Consider the following 24,325-nt stretch of genomic DNA (forward strand, 5'->3'; position numbering starts at 1 on the left):
CACATTTTATGAGTACAGACATTTAGCTTTACTATGTAAATTACTGAATACCTTTTCATGTAGAGATTTTGTGCACACTTGTAACCATTATTTCAGTGTCCCAAGGAACCTCAGTTGCTGCTGAAGCTGGAGGGAGCATTCCGAAAGGGACATGCTGAATAGCACACATGATTTTTGCTGTAATAACACCCAATTAGTAACTAACAGTGAAATCCGATTGTCAGAACGTTGCAGGCTAATTTCTGAAAAGGCATTAAGGCAGTTTCAATCTGGGTTGGAGCTCGGAAATGTGTGTGCTCCAACCCCACATCTACACAACTTCTGCATTGCCAAAAGCCACGTGAACTCGCTGAAAAGGTTTTTACACCATGATACCACCAACTTGCTTAAAATTCATCAACGTGTGTAGAACAAACAGTCAGCTGAAGTGTCACTGAAAATGTCTCCGATTCCAGGTGCCTGGAATCACCTGAGCTACACGCCCAGGACAGGCTGAGCAGGTGCCGCGGGTACTCCCGCCTGCCTAATTAACCTCGTTAACCGAATCTCTCCGGTAATTGCCATGCGGGCCCTGCCCTCTCCGGCACGTACCACCCGCGGCGGGGGGACACGCCTCCCCCGGCGCCCCCCTCCCGCGCTTTGGTTCGCTCCGTTGCCGCGGCAGCGGCTCAAACGGCCGCCGGGCGCAGCCGCGGTGTCGGTACCGGCTCTGTCCTCCGCGGGACGCGGGTGCCGTGGACGCCCCGCGGGGCCCCGCCCGGTGCCCTTGCCCCCGGTATTCCTGGACACGGAGTGAGTCCGAACTCGAGCTGGTGTTCCGAGGACGCGAGGTTCGGTGCCCCGTGGGGCTCTGGAACGTGTGGAAGCCATGTGGCCTTTGCTGCCTGGCCTGTGATTTCCTTGTAGAAAGCCTTTGGGCTTTCTGCTGTATTGTAGGGTCTGGCCTAATTTACCCAAAACTCTGTTGTGTTGGTGTTGAGTTGCACTACCAGACAATGCAGCTGCTTAGCAGGATGTATTTGGGCTGCTACGGGTGCACTGGCAGCTCGACTTGTGTCTGTGGTATTTCTTGGTGCCACCAGCATCCTTGAATGAACCGCAGCCCAGAGCAAGAATTGTCTTGGTTGAAGGTGCTTCATAGTGGTTTATTCCATACATCAGATTCCTTGGTGTGGTTTCTCTGTACCTTGACTAGAGAAGAGAGATCCTCTCTTACAGTTCATGGTTTTGAGTTCTGCAAAAGGATTTAAAGACATGCACCCAAAGCTTCATTGAAAGTAATCACATGTACAGGTCTCTGTATGGATGAGATCTTGATGAAATGCTCAGGTGTATGGAATTATTGTACATGCATTAACTATTTACAGAATGCTATTAATTAATGACAAGATATAGTCACAGCTGCTGCAGGTTCTTGGGGATGATACAGATAAAGCGTGCGCTGTTCTCTTTCTTAGCTGGGTGGTTCTGAGAGAGCTGCCACTATGGAGGATAATGGGATCAGTTACAGTGAGGAAGAAGAGCAAAAATCTCTTGTGCCATTTCTGGAAGAGGAAGAAGACGACCAAGCTGGCTGGTTCTCTGATGTGGAAGAACACTGGGAAGGTGAAAATGATGAATTGTTTTGATAACTCACAAAAAAACTAATGCTGATGTGCCTTCTGCTTTAGTTGATAGGAACAGTGTAGTTTAAAAGAGCTATATATGCTGCGGTAATGCTATAGAATGTCATCGCTGATTCTCTATGGTTTGACTTGACAGCAAGAATACGAGAGCTTTGCATTGTGAAGTTCAAAGTCTATTAAACTGTTGTTTTCAGATCTAGAATACAGGCTTGAAGAAGAGTTGGCTGGTGGTGGCAGGAAGGGAAACAAGGATGCTTCTGGAGGAATTCAAGACAAATCTTATTTCAGCATGTAAATAACTTGTTTCATTGCCAGTTCTAACATGATGAAAAGCTCAAATAATGTTTATTAATATATGCATGTGGGAAGTTGCACAGCACATATGCCTACTGCCTGTAAACGCTGGCAGTGTTACCATCATCAACAGAGAAACTCAAAATACACCGAAATGATTAGAAAAACCCCAAACAACCGAACCCTCAGTCCTCTTCTTGCTATACAGTTGAGCAGACCCAAACTATAAGAGATTAGCTCACCCCACAAACTGGTCAGCTGTATTTAGTATGTTTTAAACTAGATTACAATGTTCTCTTTAAAGTTTCAAACTCATTATAAATTGTATGTTTCAATTTGAAGGGAAAGATTGGAACACTGTTTGGACAACATTAATAATATGCAGACTATGAAGCATAATGACAGAATTTACTCATCAGTCTTGCAGAAGAACCTAAAAGAGCTCAACGACATAGCCAAAGAAAAGCAACTTGTGGTCCAAAAAACCAGGTTTGTGTTTAAGGGAACATAATACTGGGATATCTGTTATAAATATTGGACTTTATAGAGGTTTTTTGATCTTTGCCAAGTCTTGGGAAACGGTAGAGGTGCCTGGGGACTGGAGGAAAGCAAATGTTGCTCCAGTCTTCAAAAAGGGCAAGAAGGATGACCCGGGTAACTATAGACCAGTCAGCCTCACCTCCATCCCTGGGAAACTGATGGAACAACATCTTCTTGGTGCCATCTCAAGGCATATCAGGGATAAGAGGGTCAACAGCCAGGTGGAAACACCAAGTGGAAAATTCCTTGTAGACATTTTCTGAACTGTGATGGAAATGGTACAGTAGAATTGGTGCAGTTACTCACCTACTTTAAGAGAAGCACCTGCTATGAGTGTTTTGCTGTGTCAGGGTCACAAAGACATTCCTTAGCATCAAATGAATCTGAAGAAGGCTAATGGAAAAGGATGCTCCTTACGCTGTTGGCATTTTTTATAGTATCTGGACTTTGGATGAAGTAATTTTTCTGAATTTTTGGAGAAAATGCTTGGCATTAGCAAGGGCTTCTGAAGAACATTAGAATAATATCTTACAAGAAAAAGTGGGATGGTGGTGGGTAGTTGGGAGGGTTGAAGGAATCCTAGCTGTGAATTCTGCCCCAAAAAGGGAGAGTTTCATGGGAAAGAGCACAAAACTTTCAAAACATAAATAACTTGTTCATTTCTCACAGAGACAACCTGAGTACCTGTCGGCTGCAGATTGAGAGGCTGGCGAAGCAGCTGCAGCACGTGGACATTGAAATAGAGAAAGAGGAGGCGGCTGGCAATGTGTAGGTACAGAGTGCTCTGGACACCAAAGGTTACTGGCATCCACTCTGTTTATCTGTGCAATTAGTGAAAGAACCTTTCCTGTTTTTGTCTCTCTATGTTGTTGAGGCGTTGATAGATTTTTAAGCGCATTTTTAAGATTTTTAAGTATTCTATGTGTTAATAGATCAGTGATGAAACCCAGGCCTGTTCTTGAGTTCCGATGCCGCTGCATTAGCCTGGAAGGCTGTTCCCTGTTAGCAGAGCAGCGCGGGCACTGCGGTGCTGGTCAACACTGACGTTGCCATCACTTTCCACTTCATGTATTTGCAGCAATAATTCCTCCTTTTGAAATACAGAATAACAGTGCATTGGCTTCTGTGCTTTCTGGTCTAGAGGTAATGTTCTGTTAGATAAATCAGTGCAGAAAGAGGTGGAAACTTAGGAATGGACAAGAAAGAGGCCTATATTTTAAAATACAACAACATGTTATTAAGTCAGCCTAGCCCGGTAGTGTCAATTATGTTTATCAGGGTCTCAATCACTTCTCTTCAGTGTGATGAAGCTACACCAATGTGCTGTGGGTTTTGTTTCTGGTAACTATTGCAATAATGATTTTTATATATATATATATGCCATTTCTTTTTGTTTTATGTTGTGAAATGCATGAATGCCTTTCAGGAGTAGCCCTGCACACAGGAGCTGTTTTGAAACGCTTTTGCTATAAAGTGGGAGGCAATTTACTGTGCTCTTCACATTTAGTTTAAATAGAAAGAAGTGGGCGGCTTGTGTACCAGGAACCAGTGGATTGTGAACAAATTTCGCAGCTGCATTTTATAACCTGTATTAATCTTCAAGTTAGTGTATCAGTGGATGGTAGAATGGCAAAGGTGGGTTTATGCCAAAATGGAATCGCTGCTTCAACAAAAGCGATGAGCTGGTGCTAATGAGGCTCCTGTGACGGGTGCCAGTACGGGGTTCAGGGTCTCAGAGACAGTAACGACACCCAGCAAAGACAGAAGAGCTTTGCGCAAATTCTTCTGCTTATGACGGGTGGAATTGTGAGGTCTAGATATGCAGAAAACCAGCAATTCTCACCATCTATTATATTTAGTGAGAGAATAGTGGAGTAAGACTTGAGAAGGTGGAAGGAGGACGCATTTTTTTTAAGCTTTGTTAGTTCCAATTTCTTTCTAATGGTTTGTTTTCGGCGTTACCAGCGCAGCCACGTCCCGCCTTCGGGCAGCGCGCAGACGACTGTGTGCCGAACTGGAGAAGGAGAAGGATTCTGAGCTGGAAATTGCTCTGACACTAAAACAAGACATGTAAGTGAGGGAACTGGTGTGATGGGAGCCAATCTTTATTATCATCCTCAAGTACCGTGTCACCGATTCGAAAGTTAATCACTACAGAAGTTGCTTGTAGCCACTGAAGTACCTGATTTGAGGTCACGTGAAGTTGAGTGCAAGGCAGAGGATCCCAAACAGTCATTGTTCTGGAAACTGATTGCTGGCAACAGGCAAGTGTGTTGGTATTTTGGCATCAGAGGTACAACTATGAATACCACTGCATCAAAGGAGGAACACGAGCTATAGATGTGATTAACCAGAACTTTCTGCTGCAGTGTTGTATAAGAGCTTTAAAATGTTTGACTTGTTTATTGTGTTATTAGCAAGAGATTTTCATTTCCACCATAGAGCCGTACCTACTCGACAGCCTGAAGTAAGTGGAAGGATGTCAATATTTCAGTGAAAACAGCTCACGCTTTCTTTTAAAGGCTTGAGATGTGGAAGATAGAAACTGAGCAGGGAAAATACAAAACCCTCCGTGAACAACTTGAAACAGATGAGGAGGAGCTAGAGACGCAATACCAAGAACGAGCCAAGGCGCGGATTCAGAAGGAAAAAATAGTAGCACTGCAAGCAGAAGAAAATCAGCGGTCTAGAGAGAAGTAAGCGCTATAAGTCAGACTGCTTCCTTTCTGTGTGGTATTTTTAGCCAACTTGCTATTTCAGGTGTTGAGAAGATTAGGTATTTTAAATACGGTGCTATTGTGTTTTTTAGCTGGGCATTGCTTCAGGAATATTTTGTGAGGAAATAGAATTAAAATAAGAATCGCCCACAGTCTTGCAGTTATATGGGTAAAGATTTCTAATATATGAAAATAAACTTGCTAAAGACAAAAACTGTGAGTGCTTTTTGTCTAAGGAAATGAAGTTTCTTAGATTGACTAACTGCATGTGTGAGGGGGAAAGACTAATATCCTCCATTCTGCACATATTAATCAACTCCTCGGCTGCACCCTTCGATGTGTTGGAATCAAGGTTTCCTTAGTTCTGCTGCCATTGTTGGTTTGCCTGTGTTTTGTAGAAAAGAAGAGGAAGCCCAGAAAGAACATGAAGAAAGGCAGAAAAAAATGCTTGAAGATGCCAAAAGGAACCATGAAAAAGCAGTGCGTTTCCTGAGAAAAAGCATGGCAAGGTTACTGCTCACTCCATTTCTCTTGTTGTATGTTCTCTGGTGTAAAATACTCTAATCTTTGAAAACCAGTCATTTTTGTGCCAGGTGTATCTTCTGTTACACTTGGAAATCTTCTGCCACAGCACCAGTGCTGTGAACTGTTCACTTTTCACATGGCGCAAAAGGACTTGGACTGAAGAAAATCCATTCACTGTCTGAGTGCGGTTCCCAGATTCCCTGTAGCTGAGGGGCTCTTACTGATGTTTTTAGAGTTGATCATTATATTAGCTGGAATACTCCTGGCCTTGATTCCTGCCCACATATTTCTAGCTTTTAGAGATTCTAGGGCTTATCTGTAGCGTGGGTACAAGTGGTTGATTGGCTCGTATAAACATCACTGCGTAATTGTTTAGATATTGATTATATGAGCAGCACCTGAATTCTTGCTTTATTTTAGCAAGTAGACATATGCCATCATGTGGAACACATTCTTCATATTCAAAATTAAAAAATTGTTGAGCAAACTAGTTGAAAGCCTGTTGGCACTTTAACTTGAGCGGTGCCGTATATAGAAGAGCCTTCCAACTGTTCCGCTTTCCCCACACCCAGCATCATAGTAAACACAGAGGCTCGCAGGAAGAATGGTGACATTGACAATTACTACTTGTGAGGTTAAACACTCTAATACTAAAAGCTTTCCAGGATATGAGCCTGAAACATTTTACTTTGCTTACAGAATTCATGAAGAAAATGCAAAAGAAGAAGAGAGAGCTCGGGAGCATATGGAGAGGAGGATACAAGCTGTGCTGTCCCTGAAAACCAGCATCGCTTCCAGCAGGGTACTGTGCTGGGCTCCTGTGGGGAGCGACAAGCGGGTTGCTTGGGCTGCTGGGTTTTAAGGAAAGTAAATCAGTTTGCATTGCAGAGTTGTCGTGTGATGCTGTCGGATCACTGACCAAATCTCTTTTGAAGCTGGGGAGAGTTTATCTAGGAGTAATGGTGGTAGATTCCTACGGGCAAATTTTGACACGTCTGCTTATGGAGTTTGTTCTGTCAGCAATCTAGTTGTTCCGATAGGGTAACGGTTGGTGACTCTCTTGAAAAATAACATACACTACAAACAAGTTATCCCAGAAGTTGGTCAGAAGTATTTCCAGTTATTTGGATCTTAGTGCAGAAATACTTCATATGGAAGAAAACCAGTTACCTAAGGATTTAAATACTGTAAATTAAGAATTTCTGAGCTATGTTACTTTGCTCTTCTACTTATGTTCTGTAGAATCTGAAGGAATTATCTTAATTTAGTATTGGTTTGATTAGAACTGTGTCTTTTCTCATTGTGTTATTGAGCAGCATTTCACAGGCAGGGTAAAGTGCCACCCCGCCCCAGCCAGAGCTTCCTGCATCTCAGCGCACCGGGACTGCTGCGGGTATTAAAACCAGTCGGTTCTACTTCGGAGAAATCTACTGCCAATTTATACTTGGATAAGAGGACCAAATTCTTTGCTTTATATTATTTAATATGGGAATCAAATACGTAACCGTGGTTTGTATGGTTTCATAGGAGAAACTCCGAACCCTCCAGGCATGGAAGAGAGCGAAGGCCCTGGCGGCCAGGGAGCAGGAGGTGAGGATGGGGGAAGCTGTCCTGGCAGGAGGCGGCAATGTTGCCAAGGAAATCCTTCTCCATAAACAATTGCTAGAGCATGAAAAACAGCAACAGTAAGTATTCATATCTATGTCAAACTCTCAGCTGCTTGCTGGTGCTCGTGCAGGAATATGTTAGAGTCCTAATCAGATTCGGAAAGCGTAACATCTGTGGTGCTCTCCCAAGGGAGTGAACTCATTCGTTACTCTGTATGGTATTTGCAGTCAGTTTGAAGCGACTTGAACTTCTAGTTTAAATGTTATTTGAAGACTTGCTATTTAGCTTAAAGGCTCAAAAAAACCTGGACTGCAGTTAACATTGTTAGTAAACAACCATTGGTTTCATATTTCTTATGCCATTGGATTACAGAGCTTGTAGAGAACGGCAAAAATCCAGAAAAATGGAGATTGTATCTCGAATTTTGCAAGAAAAAGCATCTATTCACAAGCAGAAAAAAAGTCAGTCCCGTACTAAGGCAATTAAGAGTGCTCGTAAGCTTGAGGATCCTGGAGTGTGGAGAAGGAGAGCATGGCAATATATTGAGCAGACCTGCAGCCATTCAGCCTCAGCAACCCCGCAGGTAAAGAGGCTCAGAATCCAGAGTCTGTGGAGTTGTGGGGTGTCCAAGCTGCAGGGCAGGCAGTTCTGCTGCCCGGGAACAACACAGGCTGCCACGATCACCAGACAGTACAGAACACGTGTGATTTCTCCATTAGATCTCTTAATGACCGAGAGTCTCTCTTTTCTTGATTGTTGATGCTTGTGTGAACAAAGACATCGTCCCATTGGGTGTGGGATGGTTTTTTTGAAGGGAATTTGTCAGAGGAGGTGAATTTTCAAACACACAAATCACAACAGGCGTCTGAACCCCACACAAAGTACCCTCCCTTCCTCTTCAATTACCTTCATCCCCGAGTGAGGATTCAGATCAGTTTGTCAGCACAAGAGAAGTGTTTCCACTGGATTAGAAAGGACACACAAAACATTCGAAAACTGCAGTCAGTGTTCCTGTGCCTGAGGAGTAGTTTCTAGCCTCCTATAGTGCACAGTTAATGCCATATAGATGCTTTTAATATAAGATTTTGTCTGTGTTTGGTGTCTTAAGAAGGTATCTCCCTAAGTTGTCTTTGGCTTTATAGAGCTGTCATTTTTGTATTAAAATATCTCCTCTGAAACAGTTAACTGTTGAAGTAACTGGCTCCTAGTGATTTTTACCTATATCTTTAAAACTTATGTTCTTTCCCAGAAGTCGTGGCGCTCTCCATCAGCTTGTTCCTCAGCTGGTGAGAGAAGTTCTTCCGTAGAAGAGGTTTCTCAAACAACACCCCATGATATGCTCTGGGAAAGAGGTGAAGATGAGAAGGAGAAGGATAAGACCCTTGCAGAACCAGAGTTCCCAGGACTTTGGAGTCAGGAACATGACTTGCGCAAGGTGAATGTTGGGATATCTCTTATTGGAAATAGAAAAGAAAAATAAATTTGGATGAAATGCTTTTGTAATTGACTCATTGTGAATTGAGCCTTCACCAAGCTCTGACAGGATCCATACAAGTACAGCTGAGGATAAATTAAATTCTTCACATAGAAGCTGGGAGGGTGAGTTTGATCTGGAGAGAACAGCCAAAGGCCGGCCAGATACTAAAGGATTCCATTCGCAGACCTTTCTACTTCGAGCTACGAGTTCTCTGTTCACACTTACTTACAATCATGGTGTGTTTTACTCATGTTCTTTATTAGATATCCAAAGAAGAAACGGATCTCAAGAAGTTGTCTACAAGAATAGAGAAAAAAGAAATTTTCCACAAGCAAATAGTGTCTGGTCATGAATATAAGGAACGTACTTTCTATAGTAAGCCAAGCTGCATTCATTTCAAGGTTAGTGGCCATTTTGCATAGGATCCATAAAGACGATGTATGTGTTTACTACATGTATATAGCAATGCCTTGATCAAAATTCTGTTGTACTGGGGAGAACAAAAGAATTCTTGTTGTCTTTAGTCAAAGCTGAACCAGCACTCGCCTTTTCTCTGCCAGTCTCTGGGGAAAGTTACAGTCAGGTTAAATAAACCACTCCTGAGTTGCTGCTCTATAGGCTGTTTGTTTGGAGCAAAGTGCTGCTTTATGGGTTTATTCAACACTTTGCACACAGGCTTGTGATGCCAGTAGGAACTGTGAGCACAGCCATGGGGAAGGTAGTTGGTTTTGTCATTACACGTGTAAATGCTATTTCGTGTCATTCACCCCACCTGATACGTTTGTGCCAAGGATTTTGACGTCGGTCAAATCTACAAAAAGAAGATAGTTTTGATAAATGCATCCTACAGTGTTAATTCCTGCAGACTAGTGGGAATCAGTGAATGGCTCAAGGACTTCATCAGTATTTGGTGAGTAAAATCACCTGTAGACACATTGCTTGTTTTACCTTTGTACCACATCGGGAGATGTAACCAAATCCTGTAGCAAATTAAATAGATTTCACTAAATACAACTAAATTGCCATATTCCATCCCTGTGTGATGAGGAAAGGGACTGTGTCTGAGCTGAGAAGGGGCTTCCTGAGCCACACGTCCCTGGTTTCTGAAGAGGTGGCCGCAAGGGACCAGTCCCTGCCCTGTGGTGTCCGTGCCAGCTCTGAACAAGCAGGAAGCTTCTTGCAGAAAGCCACCCCCTCTGTTTGTAGCACAAAGGCAATAATTCTTGCCTTTTAAAAGCACTTTCAGACTATCTGAGTAAAACCTCAATAAAGAATCAGCCTTTGTAGTTTTACAATTGCAGCAGGGATCTGTAGCTTTTCATTAATCTGTCACTCATCCTGACTTTTCTAAGTAATTAATCCAAGTGAGGAAAAAACAAAAATCTGCCATTGTTACCAGACCAGGAGCTGGATGTTTCACACACAACTTTAATCTGGAGTTCTGTGTTAAATGTCTCCATAGCTTTGACCCCCCTGGCAAAGTGTGTGCTGGAATGTCCTGCGAGGTGCTGGTGACGTTTAAGCCGATGGTAAGTGATGCTGAGCGCTTGGTTACACAGCGATGGGAATCCTTGGATAACCCATCAGTTCAGTTAAAAACGTCAGTAATTGAATTTCCTAACTGTTAACAAGGAAACAAACTACATTTGTAGAAGAGGTACTGTTGGACAACTGTTTGCATCTTCGAGCTCTGTTAGATTGTAATAAAGCATATTCTGAGGGCAGTGTTAGAAAAGTGCCTGTCACTAAGTATTCTTGATTCTTGGAGTATGTTTTGAAACTTGCTCTAACCAAAACCATTGATAATAGCACTTAGCTAAAATTAGCCAGGCAGTTACCAAAGACTGTTATAAAGCAGAAACGTAGACTCTGTAGAGATACATTTTACTATGTTACTCAAAGTATGAGTACTACATAGGCTAAATCTTTGCCAATTACTTGGTTGGGGCTTTTTTGTTGTTGCTTTTTAGATAAATGAAACTCTGGAAGGAGAAGTCATGTTCATGGCACAGACAGGCTCCTTTTCTGTTCCATTGAAATGTACAGCCAAGAGATGCATTGTAAGTGACACTTAAGTATGTTCACAGTCAGCATAACAACATTAATAGAAAATATGAGACCATAAACACTATTGAAAATATCTAGTAAGAAGTATTTACGTTTCTTTCCTTTTTTCTTTTGAAATGGAGAGTTTCTTTTCCAGCTTTTGAGGTCCCTTCCAACCCCTGACATTCTGTGATGCTGTAATGAGTTGGCTTCTACAAAAAGGCAGAAGGATGCCCATGGTTCATGTGTTATTTGATACCATCTTTGAAAAGATAATAAGAATTTAAAGTCTTATTCTTGAAAAGGTGGATGCTCATTGAATTGACATTACTGGCTATCTAGGACAGTAGTAATTAATGGTTTATCTTCTCACAGCTGGCACTAGATAAAGAGCTCATTGACTTTGGCAACCATGTGGTGGGAGAGACAATTTCACGGACCATCACCCTGACAAACAGCGGAGCTTTAGGAACAAGATTCAGAGTTCAGCCATCAGCAGGTGACAGCAGCACAGGCAGAGCAACAGCAAAGTCTTCCCCTGAAACACTGGTGGGTTCAAACGCATTTCCCTAAATTACCAGAACCGTTCTGCTGGGCCAGGTGCAGTGGAGTCACACAGAGCCACAGCTCAGCTGGCAGGGACTCGGGAACATCGTCTGCTCCAACCTTTAGTAGTTTGTTTGGATTGACATATCTCTATGTAATCTGTTAGACCCCCAAATATCAGAAGACAAATTTAAAAACAATTACTTTGAGCGGGGAGGGGAAACCACCCCCCCCCACCCGCTGTGTAGGAACTCACGCTTTGAAATCTCTGCAGTGATAAATATCATCATAAAAGTTCCTTTTTCCTCAAGTCTTGCCTAGGTAGTGCCCGTAAATAGACAGACTTCACAAGTCCTTGACCAGAGAGAACATCACTTGGAGGCTGCATGTCTTTGTTTTGAAGTGCCTGTGTGTTCTTGTAAACACAGCACAGAAGAGACTTTGTTTTTGTCCTGGCGATGCAGTCTTTAATTTCTTTGATTGCTGAAGTGCAATTGGCTCAGATGGTTTTCAAAATTCTCTATTTGATAATCTAACCCAGTTTTAAGAAAAGGGTTGACCTCTCATTTGAAACGCTGCATTAAATGGTGTGTACAGAGAAGCTGCGGAGCTGTTTGCCTCGGCTTTCAGCTCTCATACTATCCTTACATTAAAAGCACGGTTCAAACAAAGAATCTGTGGAATAACATGGTCTGTATCCATCGTTTTCCTGCTGTATTCTATCTCTTGTAGAAGTGTAACAAACAGAAGTCTGGTTTTAGCCAACTCAGCTTTGACAGAGAATTTCCTGTGTTTCCACTAGAAAAGAGTGTGTTCTGTTAATTGTAAAATAACTAACACTATAATGTATTGTTCCCATTATATTATTGACGTGTTTTGGGCAGACAACAAAAATTAAATCTGCTCATTCATGAAGGTCTAGGGGAACGTGCAGCGTTCAAAGTGCAACGCATTTCACAAAGGTCTGATTTGCAGCTACTTGATAAAGTCAGAGCTGCTGCAAGCTGCATGAGCAGCCACAGGAGAAAATGCTTTTTCTGTGTTTTCTACTAGGTTACTCAAAGTTTCAGTGCCTGTGTCCCCGAAAAGAAAGTCAGTACCAGGCCGGTGGCACCTGGGCTGGAGGAGGAGGAGCAGATTCGTCCTGAGCGCAGTGAAGCAGTGACCGGCTGTGCCGGCCAGGAGGAGCCGGAGGGACCCAAAACGGGCCCCAGCGGGACGGACACAGGTGGGGCGACAGTTTGAGAAACTGCCAGCGCAGCATCCCAGGTTCCGCGTTATCTGTTTGTAGAGTTCCCTCTAAAGACCCATGGAATTCAGTCTGTGAAGTTACTCAGTAAATGAAGTAGTTCATCATTCTAGTAGTAATGTTATATTTCTTTGTGTGCTGCCTCACAAAAAGTGCCTAAAAATATTGTACTGACACCATTACATCAAAAGCAGCAGAGAATCTCACTTCTCATTAGCGATCAACAATTCAGTCTCAGAAGAATATAGAAACCAACTAGCTTACAGAAACTGCAAAATTGGTATCGTTCTTGTCTCAGCAACTGAATACCCACTTCTCAGAATAGAAATCCACATGACAGGTTTATTTTTATAGTCTGTAAATGTAGGAACAAGGAAGCAGAGATGAACCTCCTCAGACATTTTCCATCTCATTTCTAATATTTACTATGTGCTTAATAAAATCCAGTCTTGTAGAAGAAAGACTATATTTCTTATCTGTATTCTTTAATACTTCTGGATATTGATCATTCCAATTGCAGGAAAATAGAAGTTTTCTTTTTCTCCCCAGAACAACTTGATCAAAATGGACTAAATTCCATATCAGCTCTAGACACAGAGAATGCCCAAAATGTAGTGGAACTTTCTCCTGAAGAAACATCAGTTGAAATTATGCTTGGAAAGGTAACGTATATCCTGGGATACAGACAAGATTTTCACTAGCTAAGCCTACATTAAACAAATCGCTTTGGGTGGAAATGCTGAAGTATGTGACCAATTTCAAGCCCGCTGGATTTCACTGTATCACAGTTAATGCTTAAAATTAAATCACACAACCCATTTTCCCTTTTTTTTTTTGATCAAACTCTTTTTTTTTTTCCTGCTGTGATGTTCTGTGGTTATACAGAGTTTAGTGACAACACAAAGGTGGGACAGGAAAAATGTCTGGGACATCTCAAACCTGAGCCATATTAGAAAATCTGGGTATGAGAGTCCAGATCCTAGTTCCTACCAGCGTTAATAGTTTCTACCTATGCACACAGAAGGCAGGAATACAGTCAGATTTTCATTAAGAACATGTTACTTTTGTGTTTAGGTTACTGAAGGTGAAGTTGGACCCCTCAGCTCAGTGAAACTGGAGGTGGTGTTTGTCCCAGCCATCCCTGGGGCGGCAAGAGCAGAGTTTGTGATCGTGTTTGACAACCCGGACTGCAAACCAGTGAGTGGTTTGGTGTAAGACTTGCTTCAAAACACTGTAGAGAAAGAGTTTAAAATCCTCCTGCTTTTCCCAAGAGTTAAAATCACTCAGAATCCTCTATGAGAGACAGGAGAAGGTGAAAGAGGAAGATCTGTTTATGAACATTATAAGAAATAATGATAAAGTACCATGTAATTATGTATTCTGTGGTTTGATGGGAGGTAACTGTAAATCATGGCCCTTCTTTCTGATGCAGCGGGGTTTTTAAACCTGTTGTTTCTCTTAAATTTCTATGCAAACAATTCTGATAGTTCCATTTTATCAGATGTTGTGCTGGAAAAAACCTAATGTCCTGGAAACAAACATGAAAGTGTTCTTCTCGATTCTCGACATCGTTCCTATAACATCTGGGTTTAATTTTACAAATGATTTTTATAGCTTTGCCTAATTAAAGAACCTGTCACAATATGAACATTAAAATACTTTACACAGCTGTGGTTGATAGCAGATATTCTTGCTGTGTGGATCAGTAAGAATTTGAGACTAACAAAAATAATTAGAGTCTTGATGCATGTATTAACAGCTGTGCTTCAGCGCCATCGGAGTTTCTGTTGATGTGCCACTTTGGGTGCCCGATCCCAACGTTGATTTGAAGATCTGTATGTATGACCGACTCTATCAGGACTGCATCGTCGTTCACAGCAGGTGAGCTCCCCTTTCTTCAGCAGCTGCCTTCTGCAGCGGAGAATGAGATCTTAAGTCACTGGGTGGTGTCCGGAGGTTCTGTTGTGCCAGACCCACCTCGTCACAGGAAGCTGGAGAACAGGTTGGTTTCTTCCTTGGCATCTCAGGAGAACATCCTGGTTACAAGCTCTCCGAGTTCCACACTGCCGTGGAAGCTGGATTCGGGTGTCCTGCTATCACAGCTTCCTCAGAGCAGCCGTAACTCTGAAGTGTCTGGGTTAATTCTCGCCTTTCCGCTCCCTCAAGATTCTCAGCTATTGTATCTTTGATTGAAGTCCATGATGTGGATACCAGCCTCATGCCAACTGTTCTTTATAGAGAATGTCAATCACCAGTCTGTCCAGACTTGTGATATGGTGTTGGATGAGTCATGTCAGTTCTTTTGAGTTTGTCATAAAATGGGAAGGGTACAACTTTTCCTAACCCATAAAGCCTTAAGCACTGCCCTGGGAGAGATGCCTTGTAAGTACACAGATAGTCACCAAACAGCTGTTTGCAGGAGAAACAACGTCTGGGTGTTTCTGTAGTCAAGTCAGTAATGTCTGAAGACCGGTTCTGTTTGCACTGTAACATAAAGATATTTCAGCTCATTGGCTCCCTGAGATTTCATGCAATTAGAGAGTGGTTACATGAACTTGTAATTGTCTTCAGGTGCTGGGTGTCATCTCTCTACCTAATGCAGTCACTACTGAATGCTTATTTTAACAATTTGCATTTCTTAGTTTCTATTTAAATAGGATTGGGGTGGGTTTGTGGGAGAGTGGGGGAGAGATTGGTTCTGTAGCAGGCATCCATCCTAAACCTCTTACCAGAATTACAGACTGCAGATATTCTTCACAGTTGGAAAGAAATTAGTAAAGCTGTTATCTCAGAAATTCAGCTTACCGATATGACAAGCACAAGTTGTTATGTAAGTGATTTCACTTGGTCTAGATAACCCAGGGATAAAACTTATAAGTATAGAAGCAGAATAACTCTCCTAATGCAAACTTAAGATTTCAAGGGGATCCCAAAGATAGAAGCTGTCAAATTGCTTAGGGCAAAACTTCTTAACTGAGGGAAAAATCCTGCTGATCCTTTGCCGTGTTTCACTAAACTAAGAGCACTTAATATCTAGTATACTGTCCTTAGTAACCTGGCAAATTGAGTCTTTGATTGAACATAGTTAGGAAAAATGGTGTTTATCTTACAGTCATTTCTGCTGAAATTCAAACTCTTGCATGTGCAGGAATACGACGTCACAACCTTTTATCCTGCAAAACTAGTTGGATTTCATTATTCGGCTGCGGCGTCTGAGAAGTTTCTTCCTCTAGTAGCTACTGAAATTTTTCTGTAGCGTGTATCAGAAAGAGGATTCCCCATTGTTACACAGTACGTGTCAAACCACTTCTCAAACAGAATGAATTTAAGCTGCTGAAAATAGCTGTAAGTTACTCTGAGACAAGAACAATTTCTTAGGTTAGACTAGCAAGTAGCTGAATTTTAATTGCGATAGTGACAAACCAGGGAAAGGTAGGCTATAGCATAAGATCAAATCTTCCAGTTCGTTAGATAACTCTGGCATTAAGTGCCCAGCAAGCTCTCTAGAATTGCAAAATGTTAGTTAATACTGGTTGGGTTTTGTTGTCTTCTGGACACATAGAACACAGTTACAAGGAGGCATAAATAAGCAGCATAAAGGGTGAAAGTGTCTTCTCAGAATCCTGTCCAATATAAATCACTTTGAAAAGTAATTTCTTTGGCAGGTTCTAATCTGCAATGATTTAATGAAGTAGTACATAGCTCTCTGAGATTGTCAACAGTCAGAAATCATTGCCGGCTCCCAGCAGCACATGCCATGGCTGTTGATTTAGAGCAGACCATCTGGACTGACAGCTTGTAAACCAGTCCAAGAGAGGGAAAATGACAAGCTGAAATATTTGTAAATTGCTTGGCGATTTTGCACTTAGGCATGAAATTCCAAAGCAGGGTATGGTCTGTGGCTATCGCTGTGTTATAACACGGCCAGAATACAGTAAACATGGAGATGTTCCCTTGCTTCCCATATGCCGTTCACAGGGCAAACTGATCAGCAGTTCTAGCAGAGGAACTGGCGGAGCCAGCTCAGCCACACTGTGACTTCTCACCCCGTGGAACCTCTATTCTTGAAGAAGTTACAAAAGATCTGTGAATTCACAGTTGTTTCAAAGAAGTCACCGTAGTTTTGGGGAGAAAATGCAGAAGCAGCAGCACTCTGTGTGTTTCTGGTGTAGACAGCATCCTCCTTGCCCCGTTTGAGGATTTATTCCTGCCTATACAGGCTTAGTTTTATATTGAAGGTTTTGAGAATTATGATGATAATGAGGATGTATGGGATTCACAGACTGGGTACGTGTTGATGTTTTAGGTGCATTATGCTCTTTCAGGTTTGTTCTTTTGATTCTTCTGAGCGGGGCATTAAGTGCTTGTCAAGCAGCATCTGGGTCTCCTTGGCCCCGCTGAGGGTCTTCAGTTTTGTTTCTCAGACAGAATAACAGGTTCCTATTTGCATCCCACCTCCAATTATTACATAACCCACACCCAGCATTACAAGACTGCTACTCCTTTTCCATCTTGAGTGGGTTCTGTGCTGCAGCCAGGACTAATTAGGTGTCTCAAACATTATGTGAGTCATTCCTATTGATTCAGATAGTGGGAATGTATGTTAGGAACAAATAATTAGCTGATATTTCACAATAATTTGGCTTTGACTTTCTCCTGACCTGACTTACCACTATTCTGTGCTCTGATAATTATGTTCTGATCAGCTGTCTATATTGCTTGAAATACAGCTGGGTTTACTTGCAGTACTTCCAAAATCTTGTTTTCTATACTTCAAAGAGAATACAACTGTGTGATTTTGCTGTAGCAGTTTTACATGTCCATCATTTTCAAAGGAAGCTTGAAATTGTTATAATCCTAAAGTAGAGAAGCAGAGGTGGGGGCTGTGGGGACCAAACTCCAAGAGCAAATGTAGCTGAGATGACGGGGTAGCCTCAAAGTCACTCAAGTATCTCCGGTCTGTTTGCAGAGCAAAAGTCGTGTTGCGTTTGAAATTTGAAGTATGCAAAGAATTGAGTAAGCACATGGAGCTGCTTCCGAAAACAGGTTACGTTCAAGCTCAGTCATCCTTCAGCGTGCAATTGAAGTTTCTGCCCAGGTAACCTACCAACTTGAACCTTTTCGGTGTTTGTGATGATATCTGCAGGAGGCTGGCGGTGGAAAACCTGAGCAGGTCCCAGTTTTTTCATCCCTCACCCTGCAGCAGGCTGGACCTCATGCTGCTGGTACCACTGCAGCTCTAGTCTCCCCCTTCTCTGCCCCTTACAAGTTGCCAGATGCTCCAGGAGGAAATGAACTTGGACCAGGTACCTGGGAGGAAATGTCTCCCCGTGGCGGCAGCAGCAGCGTGACAACGCGAGCGGCTGCGTTCCCGGTAGGCTGCTCCCGCTGCTGCGGGGGAGCCATTCTCATACACCAGAGGGTATCTAGGCCAGGTGGCTGCTTCATGGATCACTGCTTAAATAATTTCTGGACGGGAGCTCCTGTGCTTGCTAATTAAAGTAAGAACGGTTGGGCTTCCTGTTCATCTCTTTCTTTCCCATGTACACTTTTCTCTAAAATATGAATGTATTGACCTGAAATTTCACGTGGCATTTTATATAGTATCTTCTAAGATGCTGAAAGCCTTACCCCAGCAAGTTTGTCTTTTTCATTTCATGACACATCTACCTATACAAAAGTAACTCAGTTGTTGGAAACAAAGAATTCCAGTTTTTAAAAATTTAAATTCAAGAGCTCTTTTTGACCAGTGTTAGTTTTATTTACCTTTTCATTGCCATCCTAAAGAATTTAGCAGGATGTTTCTTTTCAAATATAAATAAAATTACATAGATCTTAATTCTGGTGTGCAGCCACATACCCCAGCAGCTTTTGCACTGATTGCTGCTGTAAACCTGCTGCTTTTTCCATACAGGGTATCTAGTCCTCTTGATGCAAGTACATTTGGGTTTTCACTGATGAGCTCGGCACCTCTGGATTCCAGATTGAGAGTCTAATCACTGATTTTGAAATTTTCACCAGGTTGATGCTCAAAGAACTGGAAGTATTTACAGTTCTCCCAGCATCTCAAATCCTATCAGATTACAACAACAGTAACCATTATTATGATGTCTTTCAGTTCCTAAACTTCAGCCGCTGTAAAGCACTGTTACTGAGTGGATAGAAGCATAGCTTGGATTTAGGACCTTAATCTTCCTTTGAAAAATGGGGAAGCTTCAGAAAGGAGATTTGATGAGATTATGGCATTTCTGACACACAAAATAAGTATCTGGCCATTTCAGTATATGGATCAGTTTTAAAAGGCCTGACATGTGGGGGACAGAGAAAGATGAGCTTGCTGCCAGCTGATGTGAAGCACTGAGCTGGTGACACATGGCTGTAAATGCCTCCTCATTGACTTAGTATTGCAAGCTATATTAACAGCTATATTACAAGAAACATAAAAGTAGAAAACAATGCGTTCAGCAATACAAAGCAAACAGAGAGATGCCTGAAGGCTTGGGAAGCTCTCCTGAGGATTCTGTGTGCGCTGAAAGCCTTGGTCAGATGTTACAATCCTCACAACTTTCTGGGTGTTTGAAGCAGACGTTTTCTGTTTATTTGAGGGCAAGTTCTCTAATCTGCTGACTGTCAGAATTCCCAAATACCATGTCTTTTAATTTTTCTGCATTTGGAACTAGTCCTGCAGATGCTGGCAGTCTAAATCTGATTTGTCTTTTATGCTTCTCTTTAATTGCTTTTAAGCATGAAGACGCTGTTTTCAGAGCACTAGTTGAAGGATTTCAGTATCTTTTCCCCAAGGCATAACAGCTAATTTAGAGTCCCTCGCTGTGTATGTACAGTTACAATTTTTCCTCTCTGGATTATTTTGTAATCCATTGGTTTCTTCTGCTGTTCTAATGTCCTGTGACAAAGTGAAAACTGATACTGGATTCCTGCCTTGTATTTAACTCTGGTTCCTATCTTTAAACAAGTCAGCAATACCTTTGAAGATCACCTTCGAAGTCACAGTTCAGACTTGCAAAATAACCACACCAGGATTTCAGATCACAACGGTGACCAAGCGGGTGCTATTTATTCATTAACTATTCTTTAACAAAAGATTGCACGTAATTCCAGTAGTAGTAGGAACATTATCACTGTGGAGACCTGATGCTGTGGGACCCGATAAATATACAAGCAGAGCTAAAAGGGCCAGAGCTTTTGTATTGCCTTGGCTTGAAGCTCTGAAATTCAGCTTGTGATAGCAAGATGCTTCAGGTACAGAAAACCCACATATTTCTTATGGGTTACTAATCTGGTAAATAATCAGACACTGTTGGTCTCCAAGTTTGTTTCACTTTGTGCTTTGTGATACAATTGGCTCTGCCTCAGACTGGCTGGTAATTAACTGACATCAGTGTCAAAAGGAAACGATTGCCTGCGTTGGGTTGGTTATGTGCCGTGGTTGCAGCAAAGATGCATCTATTCTGCATGCGTATATTCTAAAGTAAGCTTTAAATGTGTTGGAATTTAAATGACTACATGGCATTTTAAAAACAAATAAATGGATGCAGACACTTCTGTATTTTTTATATTTTTAGGCGCTCTCTTCCTGAAGATGCAGGGAGCTACTTCAATGGAGAGACACGGGTTCTGGAAGCTCCAGTGACAATACTGCTTGTGGATAAGGTTGGTGACTTTCTTATGCTGGTTGTCAGACTGACAAGAGCTGTAAATTAACCTAGTGAACGTTCACTTCTTGATACCTAATCTTAGATAGTTCTTTACTAGTTGAAGGCCTATGGTAATAGTAAAAGGTGCTTAAAGTGATAATACAGATAGTTTCTTCCTGTCAGCATGTTTACAGGTTTTTATCCTGTGCTCTTGCATTTGTTTCAGGCTAAAAAAGTTAATCTTACTGTCCATGCAATTGTTACCACTTCTGATTTGGAAATCAGTCCAGCACAAATTGATTTTGGATACTGCACGATCTACGAAGCTGTGCAGGCAAATGTGATGCTCACAAACAAATCCATCTTGCCACAGGAGTTCGGATTTGTGGGACTTCCAGAGGTATGTGCTTATCCCCACACACACCTCTCCTTGTATCAAAATATACTTCATTATGGAAACACGTTTCAATGGGGAAGAGATTCTGCTCAAGTCTGAGTTAATGGATTAGATGCCTTTCAAGTTACTTTGAGATGAGAAAAATGCGTGTCAGTCAGACACCAGTCACCGAGTCACATGAAAGCTGCTCACTACATTTCTGGTTTCCTGACATTTGTACATTTAGTAACAAATTTTCTTATCTTACCAGCAAAGTCTTATTTTAATTTATTTAATAATTTGATGACTAAGAACTTCTTAATTTAATAACAATTATTTATTCTCCTGCCATTTTGAAGTTTGTTGAAATTCAGCCCAATGATGGATTTGGGATTCTTCTTCCCCTTGAGAGCCTGATGCTGGACGTAATCTTTAAAGCTAACAAGGCAAAAGAGTACAGCTTCGAACTGACCTGCAAGTCTGAGATGAACAGGTATGTTAAAACACTGAGCTCATTCAGAAATGAAATCCCTGCCTGCTGTAGTAAGGCTAAGACAAAAACGTGGGGCAGGTAGGGATTCTCCAGCTGACAGGTGTTGCTCAATGCCTGTGAGTATCACACTTCACTTCCACGTCTGTCTGTGCTGAGATGACTTTTCCTGTCCCACCTGAACTGTGTCCTTGTCACATATCCAAGCTGCAAGTTTGCCCCAGGTTGTCTTAACCTGCGATGTTCCGCTTGCTTTTTCAGCAGAATTACTGAAGGCTTTTTAAAAATGCTTCATACGTTAAGCTAATGCTACTAAAATAATGATGGCATAAACTTTGATTTGACTGGATGTATTTCCAGAAGTTCACAGAGGAAGAATTCAAGTAGGGACTTTAGCCAATTGTGCATTAAAAATAGATAGTATTATTGTTCATCTTTAGGCAAAATTCCCATTGCAAGCTTGAAATTCTGCTTAAATAGGGACTACAGGATTAGTTCCCTATTTTCCAGGCTGATTAAGAGACTATTTTATGCTGAGACAATTTATCATGTGTTTATTTTTAGACAATTCAAGCTGTCGTGCAAAGCAGTTGGAGTCCACCCACCTCTTGAATTGTCTCATTCCTTGGTTCAGTTTGCTGCAACAGCTTTAAACGCTGTGTCTACAGCAACGCTCTATGTGCTGAATTCCCACGTGAGCGTCAACCCCTTCACTCGTGCGGTCCCCAGGATTGGCAGTGGGGACACTGCCCCCGTTGGACCCGCTTCATTTGAATTCCACGTGCCAGAAGACTGTCCAGTGACAATTGCGCCTTCGGTTGGAACCGTGTTGCCTGGGGAGGTAAATTCACAGAATCGCAGAATCCCAGAATGTCAGGGGTTGGAAGGGACCTGGAAAGCTCATCCAGTGCAGTCCCCCCATGGAGCAGGAACACCCAGATGAGGTTACATAGGAAGGTGTCCAGGCGGGTTGGAATGTCTGCAGAGAAGGAGACTCCACAACCCCCCTGGGCAGCCTGGGCCAGGCTCTGCCACCCTCACTGGGAACAAGTTTCTTCTCAAATTTAAGTGGAACCTCTTGTGTTCCAGTTTGAACCCATTGCCCCTTGTCCTGTCACTGGTTGTCACCAGAAGAGCCTGGCTCCATCCTCCTGACACTCACCCTTTAGATATCTGTAAACATTAATGAGTCCCCCCTCAGTCTCCTCTTGTCCAGCTCCAGAGCCCCAGCTCCCTCAGCCTTTCCTCACACGAGAGATGCTCCACTCCCTTCAGCATCTTTGTTGCAATTCTGCTTGCTATCCTGCTCCTGCCACATGAGATCCTGAACTCCACCATCTCATGGTCGCTGCAAGAATTCACTGTACATGTCAAGTGTTCTGCCAGATCTTTCGATCACCTACATCCCTACAAATGCCGTCACTTGTAGATGAAGCTCAAAACGTAAATTATTGTTAGAATAGCTGGAATGTTTTGCGTTGTTTGAAATAATGTTTTAAATCGGATGTGGGAAGTTAACCATCAAATCTGGCTTATGCTTTACGGGAGTTTTCACCCTGAAGGTTCTTTCCCCAGTGTTGTCATTGTGATTTATTTAAAGAATGTCTAAATATAAAAAATATTTGCCACGTAAAACCAGTCCACTGTAACATAGTGGACTTCCAAGAAAGCAGCAGGTGACCTTCTCCTCGGGAACATCTTATTCACTTGGAGAAAAGAAATTGTTTATTGATTTTTTGCTGTCATGTATATGCTCCTATTGAGCTTTGTAGGTATAACACATGTATGAGAGCTGAATTTTGCTTCTCCTTCTTGTGTATGCTCTCCCGCTCCCAGAAAAGCTTGATTCAAGTGTCCTTCAGACCAACATTGTCAGATCAGCTAATCAGAGAAGAGGCAATTCGGAGGCTTTGCAGAGCAGCTGCGACAGAGGCAGAAATACAAGTAAGGAATGCTAAGAACTAGCACATGCTGTTGGACTGGTACATATTTGTTGCCCTGGATGGTATTTTTATCATAAAATTATGTGTGTAATAATGGAGCCCAAACTCACAGTCCATGCAAGGCCTGCCTGTAAAGGACAAGAGTATGACTGTACTGTTGCATTTAATGTGGAGTCTGTTCACTGAGCAATAATTGAATTTCTTGCTACCAATTTCAAATGCACTCCTAGAGGATCTCCTTGCAAATGCACCTCCTCGGTTCTGTATCCTTGGGCCAGGGACTGTGTATTTGTAAACTGGTGTCTTGATTGGATTACTGGTGATCATCCTTGGTGTGTAATGTCTCTGTGTACTTGCAGAAAAGCAAGAAAGATGAAAAAAGAGAGAGAAAGAAATCAAACAATTCCATTAGCAGACTGCAGACTTCCAAACAGCTTGTAAGGGATGGAGACAGTTCTGAACAACCCAAATCCCAAGAGTTAAAGCCTGAGTAAGTCAGCAAAAGCACGTTGAGCTACATAGACAACATTCTTTATAAGCAGTTTAATAAATCTACTAAAACCTGTATGTAGCCAAGAAAGCAAACTGTAGAGAAGAAATAGCACAATATGTCGCAAAGGCTGTTTCCAAAATTATCCTGCTTTTGAGCCACGCAGCTGTACCCTCTCATGTAAGGCAAAGAATCCCTTTATGCATCAGAGGGATTGAGGACTTCAAAGAATACATCAGAAAGCGTGAGACGTGGCTGTGTGGGTAAATTCGGCTGAGCCAACAAGGGCATTATTTTAAAGAGCAACTAGAAAGCTGAGCTCAGTTACCAAAAGAAGCTGCTACTAATATACCTTTTCTAAATGGGGTTGACAGAGCTGTGCACCTTGAACCCAGACGGAAACCCTCTGCTGGCCCATATCCGTCATATTAATCATGGTCATCTTCAGTCCTGGAAATGTGAAATGCGTAGATAGTCATTTCACAATGTGTAAATACCTCTGGGAGAATTAACGTTTATAGCCTGTGCTGTCTAGAGATTTGGATAGTTAGATGCAAAATCTGGCAGTTGAGGTCCCTCCTTTAGCATATAGTTCAACTTTTTAGAACCACACTTCTGCCTAATCTGAGGAATTTAGAAGTGTTTGAAAGCAAATATGTGCTTCAACACCAGACACTTGGCTGTACTGGATGTTAGATATTTTTTACTAAAATATTTTTTATTAAATTAACGTATTCAACATAG

General features: G+C 42.1%; 1 protein-coding gene across 1 annotated transcript in view; it reads left to right on the plus strand.

The window, feature by feature from the left end:
* Nucleotides 1-1,484: 1,484 nt before the first annotated feature.
* Nucleotides 1,485-24,325, plus strand: part of CFAP74 (cilia and flagella associated protein 74) — a gene marked incomplete at both ends in the record, with an annotated part of 32,554 nt that continues 9,713 nt past the window's right edge. Inside the window, 26 exons of the mRNA XM_080358754.1 lie at nucleotides 1,485-1,605; nucleotides 1,820-1,916; nucleotides 2,262-2,408; nucleotides 3,129-3,227; nucleotides 4,425-4,529; nucleotides 4,982-5,155; nucleotides 5,575-5,685; nucleotides 6,401-6,503; nucleotides 7,229-7,386; nucleotides 7,682-7,892; nucleotides 8,559-8,744; nucleotides 9,050-9,187; nucleotides 9,578-9,696; nucleotides 10,249-10,315; nucleotides 10,757-10,846; nucleotides 11,208-11,381; nucleotides 12,432-12,606; nucleotides 13,177-13,289; nucleotides 13,702-13,824; nucleotides 14,387-14,508; nucleotides 17,597-17,725; nucleotides 20,211-20,298; nucleotides 20,509-20,682; nucleotides 21,018-21,151; nucleotides 21,713-21,989; nucleotides 22,985-23,092. Of these exons, the coding sequence (XP_080214880.1) occupies nucleotides 1,485-1,605; nucleotides 1,820-1,916; nucleotides 2,262-2,408; nucleotides 3,129-3,227; nucleotides 4,425-4,529; nucleotides 4,982-5,155; nucleotides 5,575-5,685; nucleotides 6,401-6,503; nucleotides 7,229-7,386; nucleotides 7,682-7,892; nucleotides 8,559-8,744; nucleotides 9,050-9,187; nucleotides 9,578-9,696; nucleotides 10,249-10,315; nucleotides 10,757-10,846; nucleotides 11,208-11,381; nucleotides 12,432-12,606; nucleotides 13,177-13,289; nucleotides 13,702-13,824; nucleotides 14,387-14,508; nucleotides 17,597-17,725; nucleotides 20,211-20,298; nucleotides 20,509-20,682; nucleotides 21,018-21,151; nucleotides 21,713-21,989; nucleotides 22,985-23,092 (3,543 nt within the window). The remainder of the gene's footprint in view (nucleotides 1,606-1,819; nucleotides 1,917-2,261; nucleotides 2,409-3,128; nucleotides 3,228-4,424; nucleotides 4,530-4,981; nucleotides 5,156-5,574; nucleotides 5,686-6,400; nucleotides 6,504-7,228; nucleotides 7,387-7,681; nucleotides 7,893-8,558; nucleotides 8,745-9,049; nucleotides 9,188-9,577; nucleotides 9,697-10,248; nucleotides 10,316-10,756; nucleotides 10,847-11,207; nucleotides 11,382-12,431; nucleotides 12,607-13,176; nucleotides 13,290-13,701; nucleotides 13,825-14,386; nucleotides 14,509-17,596; nucleotides 17,726-20,210; nucleotides 20,299-20,508; nucleotides 20,683-21,017; nucleotides 21,152-21,712; nucleotides 21,990-22,984; nucleotides 23,093-24,325) is intronic.

The sequence above is a fragment of the Nesoenas mayeri genome, assembly GCF_963082525.1.
Source record: "Nesoenas mayeri genome assembly, chromosome: 24".
In the NCBI taxonomy this organism is placed as follows: Eukaryota; Metazoa; Chordata; class Aves; order Columbiformes; family Columbidae; genus Nesoenas; species Nesoenas mayeri.